At 37.2% G+C, this 8,239-nt stretch overlaps 1 protein-coding gene across 4 annotated transcripts in view; it reads left to right on the top strand.

Annotated features, from left to right (window-relative positions):
• Positions 1 to 1,206: 1,206 nt before the first annotated feature.
• The window catches only part of SLC13A4 (solute carrier family 13 member 4), a 28,068-nt gene continuing 21,035 nt past the window's right edge, over positions 1,207 to 8,239 (top strand). For 2 of the 4 annotated variants that reach the window (XM_071726970.1, XM_071726953.1), the window contains exons 1-2: positions 1,207 to 1,984; positions 7,240 to 7,368. In XM_071726970.1, the coding sequence (XP_071583071.1) occupies positions 1,886 to 1,984; positions 7,240 to 7,368 (228 nt within the window). In that variant the 5' untranslated portion in view covers positions 1,207 to 1,885. Of the gene's footprint in view, positions 1,985 to 7,236; positions 7,369 to 8,239 lie in introns of all 4 variants that reach the window. The other 2 variants (XM_071726963.1, XM_071726946.1) reach the window with 1 other exon arrangement.

The following is an 8,239-nucleotide window of genomic DNA, read 5'->3' as shown; positions in this document are numbered from 1 at the left end:
CCAGGTAGCTCTTTGGGCTTAGGGCAACTTCTTTCTTTCAGCATTGCTTAAGATGGAGGAATAGGTTTCCTACTCCCAAGCTCCATTTACATCTCATCAATTCAGCTGGAGTCATGTTTTTAGACAGTCTTCCCACAGGGTTAAAAGCCATTGCCTCTAAGTTTTATCCACACTTTGATGTTAAAGAACACTAAAAAGTACAATGAAATATAGGGGGGTTTTTCACTTAAAGAATTTAATTTTTTTAGTATTTTAGGCATTCCTTTACTTTCTCAGAAACAACTGACAAAACAGATATAAATTCCTTGGCTGCAGCGGCCAACCCAAAATCTTCACATTTATTATGCTCTTGGTTCCAGAACAAATTGCTAATTTTGCCTGAAGGGTCTCAAGGTTTTGTTGCTTCATGGAAGTTTCAAGGTGTAGAAAAGTTACACAGCCTTAGATCAAATGAGTAACATCAGGAAGAATTCAGCCTGCACATCAAAACTCCTTTACAGCTCTGTCTTTGACAGTGCTCCAGGACTCAGTGTCACAGAGGCAGCCAAGTTCATCCTGGGGAGCTCAGTTTGTGCCTGAGTACCAGTGCAGGGAGGCAATTGGCAAGCAAGGTTTGGGAGCTTAGAAAATCCTAAGTGTGTGGATTCCTATGAGTTACAGGGCAAACAGATGCCCATCTACAGGTTGTGCATGCAACCAGCTGATGGATTCAGTCCTAAATATCCCATATTTGCTGCCCCACAAGAAAAAGCATTAATAATAGTAGAGTTGTAGAAGTATTTCTCCACTAGAAGACTAGAGTAGAAAGACATAAAATTCTCAGTTTGAGTCTGAATCCTCCAGTTCCTGAGGTCACATCAAACAGTACAGAGATCAGCTCATGCCTTATGAATAAGTTACATTCATGGATCAGCAAGGAAGAAACAGGAAAGACAAAAGATACTTGTAGGAAACAATGATCATTTATTCAGTACTGGGACCTTGAAAGAATAACAAACTGTTCAGCAATTTAAAAAATGTCTTTTTGTCTGTTTGTGTGCATGGTAGAAAGAGGAGGCTGCTGATTTTCTCAAATGTTCTGACTAGGATTTGGATAATGGGTGGAGCAATTGCTACCTTCTACAGTCCTCATTGGTGAATTAGGAGTTGCATGAAGCTTTTTAACAAGTTTTTGTTTTGAGACCAAGTATAATCTGTGTTGGAATTGCTGCCCTGTGAATTCCAAGCTCAGGGCAAAAGTAGGGTAAAGGTAGCCAAAAATACACCAGAGAAACAAAACCTGGAGGAGCTACAGAAGGCTTAATTTTTTTTTATTTTTAAGAAGGAGTACCTTGAGTTTCTTTGGTGCACTGAACAATAAACTGTTGGTTTTAATAACTTTCCAGCAGAAAAGAAACCTGCATTTCAGACATTCAGATCATCAAACAGGAAGAAAAGAAGCAGACGGAAGCATATTTCTTCTGGCTTATGACAACAGGAATTACTGTTCTAGAAAATGGAAGAAAAAACTCTCAAAAACATAAGAATAAGGATGCAACACTGATACACCTGTGATTCTGAATTTTAAAAAAAGTTTTCAAAAGATCACTATGCTCCAACTTGAGTACCTCTGCATGCCGTGGTGTTATAATTATTTGGAGGTGCTGGTGAGCCCTACATAAACAAAATGTCTTTTTAATTGAAAAATCTTTTCAGAACAACAGATTGAAGAATAAATAAATTTATTTTAGGTGACTGGGTGGGGATAGGAAATAAAGCAGTGAGAGACCCTTCACAGAAAATCAGGCTGTTTCCTTGTGAAGGAAACAGTGGAGTGGAATTTGGAGTATCTGAGGAACAGGACAAGAAATCTCAGAAGAAGAAAGCCACCAGAAAGTAGAAGAATATGGCAATAATGAAGGAGATTCTCCGATACAGAAATCTCTTCCTTGTTGTTCTCATTCCACTTCTTCTGCTACCTCTGCCACTGTTATACCCCAGCAGTGTAAGTACATTTTCATTTTCTTTTTAAAAAACCTGTGAGTGCAGCAACTAGTCATGCTGGATATGTCTGCAGTGTGCAAAAAAGAAACCCAAATACCAGAATAAGTGTAGCATTTAGAAAAATCAAAGACTTAAATTTGAAGGACTTGGAAAGTCCTTGAGTAGTCATCACAGCAATAACCAGAGATACCTTGAGTCATGTCACAAGCAGAACTGAAGAATCAGGTGAAGCTAGTAAAGCCCTACTTTAAAGTAGAAATATTGTATCCCTTCTTTTTCTACAACACTATGTGTGTGCCAGAGGGAACGGAGCAAACATGTCCAAGAAAATTTTCTTTAAGGAGAAGTAATTGAAAGCAATACTTCTAGTGTCTTCAGTTTTTAATAAGAAGCATACATGGATGAGATTTCAATTTAGTGTGGGTTTTTACAGCAGGAATTGAAGTGAGGCTGGGGCTGAGACCCAGACACTTAAGATCATGTAGGACCACGACACTGAATTCTCTAAAGCAGGTGTAAGCACCTCTACTGAAACATTGCAGCTCTGACAGTGGCTAATAAATGATGGCTCAGAAACATACACAACAACCCAAAGGACAAACGGATACAGAGGAAAAAGGTCAGAACACTTTATGCCTAACACCTAGGAACAGGAGTGAATGCAGTTGCATTCCTGACATTCTTATGGAGCTACTGAGTACCCCTGGCCATGTGGTTAACTCTTCTCTAGGCATCTCTCTGCTGTTGTTAACCATACAATATCAATATTTTCCTTCCTCATAGAGATGGTGATGTTTAATTTATCAACAACTGCAATGTATTAAAAACTCTGCAGCTGGTGCCTCCATAGTGCTAGACATAAAGCTGGCCAAACAGTGAAGCAATTTTCTTATCTCCCTCTACCCTGCTAAAGGTTAATTCTTCCTTCTAGTACGAGAGGATTTATGAATCCTACTACTTAGCTGAACAGAGATGCAAAGGACTAGAAATTGTATGGCTTCCCCAGTGCCACTGGAAGGGCAACATAGGAACTGGCACTCCCTGATATGTCTGTATGCACTTAAACTGCAGCATTCTCTATTCCCTTGAGAACTGCTCCCAGGAGACATGAGATTCATTATAATGAAATTTGCCACTCATGTTTTCTCCCTACCAGATTCAGAGGTGCAATAAGGAAACTTCTTAATAACCACAGGAAATGTAACAGCATTACGTGGGTGCTGAAACAGAAGTTCACTGATGGTATTGCTGCAAGGATTACTGTTTTATAGTGTAAGCTCATCTAAACAAATACCTCCTGGTGTTGCTTTACAGTAAAGTGATATGAAAAGTCTTCAGATGACTTTTCACATTCACTTTATGTATACATGAATGCCAATGACCACAGATGGTGAAGTATAGATGTGAACTGGACCCGGCATTGGACAAATATTTATAATGCTATTAAGAAAACATCTACATGAGATAAACTCAGTAGACAATATACTATCCAAGTGGTTTAGTGTAGTATTTACTTTACTAAGACCCATTGAATATGATTTCTTAAACCTTAAACTCGATTTGTCACCTGCCTACTTACTTATATTTTCATTTATCAGACAATTTTTTTAGCTAGCTTTCTTTTTTATAGAGATCAGAATTACCAGGTGGTTTATATTTACATTTCTGCAGGGAACCAGCTTGAAGCTTCTTTGATGATAACAAAACAACTCTGGAAATGTCAAAGGAGCATCACATGGCAGTGGCAAGAGCAATAAACTCAGAACTGTTTGTAGATACAAGTTAAAGGAATAACATTTTCTATTAGTTTGTTTTAAGAAATGGTTTAGTAAAAAATAAACCTGAGAAAATTTCTTTGAATTTTCTTTTTCCTTTCCAAAGTTTATATCTGAACTATGACTTGTACAGCAGGTTTGGGACATGTATAAGTCCCTTTCAGGTTCATGAAACATACAGGAAAAAAACCCCACTGTGTACTTTACAAACAGTGGGTCTTTATAATTCTTTCCGTTTTTTTCCCCTCATTGTAAACAGTGACACGGGAGCATTTTGTCATGCTGTTTGTTGGCTTTTTTTCATCTTTATCCACCTTTTTTCATAAAGCCATAAAGTGCTAGAGTGAAGCATGACACTGAATTCAGTCAGTTGTTGCCGGGTCTCCCGTGAGCGCTGATTCTGTGACCACACTGAAGCAAATCAAGGACACGACTCCTCAAAACTCAACAAGAGTTGCTGCAAGCTGTGAGACCTGCAGCACGAGGTGATGCTGAAACCTTGAGATGCCAAATCAATGGACCCTAAAACACAGAACATGTTCTGAACATCCACAGATGGAATGATTTAATGCACACAGTTAAGTGGGCCGAATCTCCAACATAGAGTTTATGCTTCTTTTCAATCATCCTTTTAAATTATCCTCAGATATTTTAGTTACAGAAGTTTTATGTATGACCTCATTGTGGAATTTTTAGCCATGGCTTCCTTTCAGCTCTGCTTTTCTGCTTTTCTAAGAGACTGACTAAAGACAGGTAGCAGTTCCTCCAGCAATCACATGGCTTCCTATTCCCTTCTCCAAGTCCTGGGGTTGGCTTAACAGCAATTTTCATTTGCACAACAAGAAGTGAGAAAGGTGAAGCACTACTTCAGTTCTTTGTAGTTCTGGTAACCGTTAATTAAATATTTGATTTCAGTTGAGTTCAGTAGAAGAGATGAATGTGGGTTCTCCTGGAAATGAGCTAGTTTAAAGCACTTAGAAAATAAATACAATTGCTAGACAAGCTGATTAAGTTTTTAGTGGAGATTATCAAACTTTGTTTTCCTAGTAACTGCTACTCAGTTTTACACGATGCAAAAATGCTCTTTATTTTCATTTTGTTTGTAAAATGATTACAGCCTAGTGTATAGGAAACACAAAGGCTCATTGCAGCAAGGATTTTAAAGAGACACACCTTCCCTTTGTCCTATTCCATTTCCATCTGTTTTTTTTAAATTGCTACAAGCAGAGAAGCAGTAGAAAATAATGATATATGGTCAAATAAATTAAATATAAGTAAAAGAAGTATATTGCTTGTGTGACATAAAATAGTTTAGATTCAGGTTTTTTTTGTGAATGTTGGCAAAACATATCTCTTGGATCTTACATCTGTGCTGCTTTAAGAAGAAAAACAAAAGCTTTTCCATTAAAAGGAATTTATCCTCAACAGCTGCTGGATGTCATACAGATCCAGTGCAAGCATAGTAGTTTCTTAGCAGAAAATAATAAGTTAAAAAATAAAAAATGTTTCAAATAGTCACCAGGTCACAAAAATGACCCTATGCTCTGCTCCCTGTAGAATATTAACCTTGAAGTAAAATCTTGTCAGAGGTAACTGAGAAGCAAATTGGCTAATGTTTGGCTAATGTAATGAACCAATCCATCATCTCTGTGACTCTCATCTAAAATATTTTTAGGTTTTTAGTAATCTCTACTGTCATCTGACTTCTAAAATTATTTCCATCTTTAATTCAGAATTATTTGGTTGGGTTTTTACTGAGTGAATTTCATTGTTTCAGTGTACTTGTCCACCCATAAAGGAACAGTCCAGAGCTAACTCCCAGTAACTTTTCAAATGCTCTTTATAAGCTTTAAAGTAATTGGAATTTATCTGATTCGAGGAAATTATTTTTCCTGATAACCTTGTTTCAGTTATTTTGGTGGCCCTGATTACTCAAAGAAGAACTGTTTAATGTTATACTTTTCTGAAATAGGAGTCAGAACAAGGTCTGGCAGCTAATTTAACCCCTGCTTCTGAGTAAGATTGGATGCAGTTTTTAAGCAAGTACAGAAGCTGTTACATAGTAATCTACATTAGCTTTTTCTCAGGGCTGTGTTCTGCCTAAAAAAGAGGAACAAATTGTGGCTCTTTGTAATGTAAAAAAGGACATGTATAAATATAAATGCAAATACAAGCTTTTGGTTCATTCCATTGAACCTAGACCCCTGTGTAGTCTTACTCTGGACTTTACCACCTTGTTCACAAAACTGATTAGAAAAAAAATGCAGTGTTAGACATGCTTGTTGATTTGCACAAGCATGAGAACTGCTTGCATGACTTCTTGAAAGCTGCTTCATTTGGGGAGTAATTAAGCCAGGAAACAATTAAATTATATTTGTGATTAGATTTATTTTATAAGCAATAGCCATTGTGAGCTGTGAATCCGTATGTCTTGTTAAGTTCATATGGAAAATGCAGTGAATAATGAAGGAGTAAATTTATAGGTGGTAAAAATCAGAGCAGACCTATGAGCTTCCATAGAAATGCCCAACACAGGAGCAGGCTTCAAATGTGAGAAAAGGAATAGCAAAACATTTTCCTGGGTGTAATTTCAGTAATAATTAGCAGGAAATATCTCCAGGTTTCTAAGCATAACAAACTGAGTCTAAGGAGAACTCCACTGAGTTTCATAAATAAAGACATAACTATCTAAAAAAGGAATGAGAAGACTTCCATGGACTACCTAATCATGAACTAAAATAATTCAGAAGATAACATTCCCATCGTATACCAGGTCTCCATGAATCTTCAGCTTGATGTTGTCTTGGGTTTATCTATGGGGACATTGGAGAGCAGCATATTTTTTTTATCAGTTCTATTAACCCATTTCCTCTAAGCCCTTTGGGTCTGTGGTCTTCTTCCAAGGTCTGTAGAAATCACCTGAAAAAAAAAAAATCAACTGACAAAAAATGTAGGTTTGTACACTGTTTTTAAAAATATCTCTCAGAACATGTCCTACAAGAGGCCATAGTGTGGCCTTATACATTCTGTGGCAATTGTGAATATTCTTGTTTAATCATGCAAGCTACAAGTTCTTGTAGGAGAGATGTGTAGAAATACCAGCATAAGAGAGATGTGTAGAAATACCATCTCCACAGGCCCAGCCTGAGGATTCATGTTTGAACATTGGGTAAATATTGGATTATGAAATTAAAACAAATCTATAAATGCACTTGGAATTATTATTTTGCTGATAGATATATTTACCTAGAAGTTTTGTGCTCGCTGTAAGGATGGAGAAAAAACAGTATAATCTTCTAGAACTGGCCTTTTTGATGGTAGCCTAGATTCATGCTCAACCACCTGCTCCCCGGGAGGTCCTTGTTGAGTTTATTGAAATCCAGGCAGATGCATTCTGATGAGTTCTATGAATGCACCCACAAAGCTTCCATAGCAGGGGTTGTGGCAGCAAGGTGTAACCCCTCCATTTTTCTCCCAGCAGGAAGCCTCATGTGCCTACGTGCTGATTGTGACAGCTGTATTCTGGGTCTCTGAAGCAGTACCTCTTGGTGCAGCAGCCTTAGTTCCTGCTTTCCTATACCCACTTTTTGGAGTCATGAAGTCCAGTGAGGTCAGAACAGTGTGTACTTTTTAAATCATTTAATCAGTTAATTATTTGGATAAAATTAATCTCAGTGGTCTCAGATGTATGGAAGGAAGAATTGTACATCTTGTAATGTGCAACTTGGGCAAACCAGCTCTTTCTTCTGCTGAAGATAGATATAGAAATGGCTATATTAGCCAAGAGAGGTGTCCATCCTGTCACTCCTTCACCAACGATTCCCAGAACTTACTACATCAAAGGATCTCATCTGTCTCTGCCTCCAAAACCATCTAAAAAGCAGTTATGTGACAAACTGTAAAGTTTCCTTCCAATTAAATTTATTATGGATGCTGTACAAACCATGAGGCTACATATTCTAAAAAAAAAAAAAAAACAAAACATTTATTGTATAAGACTAGACAATTTTGTTACCCAGGTGTATATCTAGTCCTTTTCCCAAGGTGTAACTTTATTTCTGCCTTGTAACCAAGGAAAAGGAGTAGCTGTGCAAAAATGACTCTTCAATCAGTTCTGATTTTGCCTACTTGAGTTTTGGTGAATGTATTTTTTTTCATGATATGCCAAGAATTAATTTTATTTCAACTACAGCTTTCTTTTTCTGTTTTTTTCTCTCACTTTTTTTGGGGTAAGAAGGCATCATACTTGATTTATAAGGACTAGAAATGAAGATAAGACAACAGAAAATATATAGCAACCATAAAAGTGTTGACTTTCCAACACAATCTGGCATTTGTCATGCCCATAAATGGGTGGAGTCAAGCACGAACCAAGATTTTTATGACTGACCTTATTCCTCCCAAAGGTATAATATAATACCTTGTAATATAAGGTGTGTAATATTATTGGGTACATTTCCATGCAGACACAGTTAAATATC

Source organism: Heliangelus exortis, chromosome 1, assembly GCF_036169615.1.
Source record: "Heliangelus exortis chromosome 1, bHelExo1.hap1, whole genome shotgun sequence".
In the NCBI taxonomy this organism is placed as follows: Eukaryota; Metazoa; Chordata; class Aves; order Apodiformes; family Trochilidae; genus Heliangelus; species Heliangelus exortis.
The sequence above is the reverse complement of the archived record's forward strand: the minus strand, read 5'-3'. Positions and strand labels throughout refer to the sequence as shown.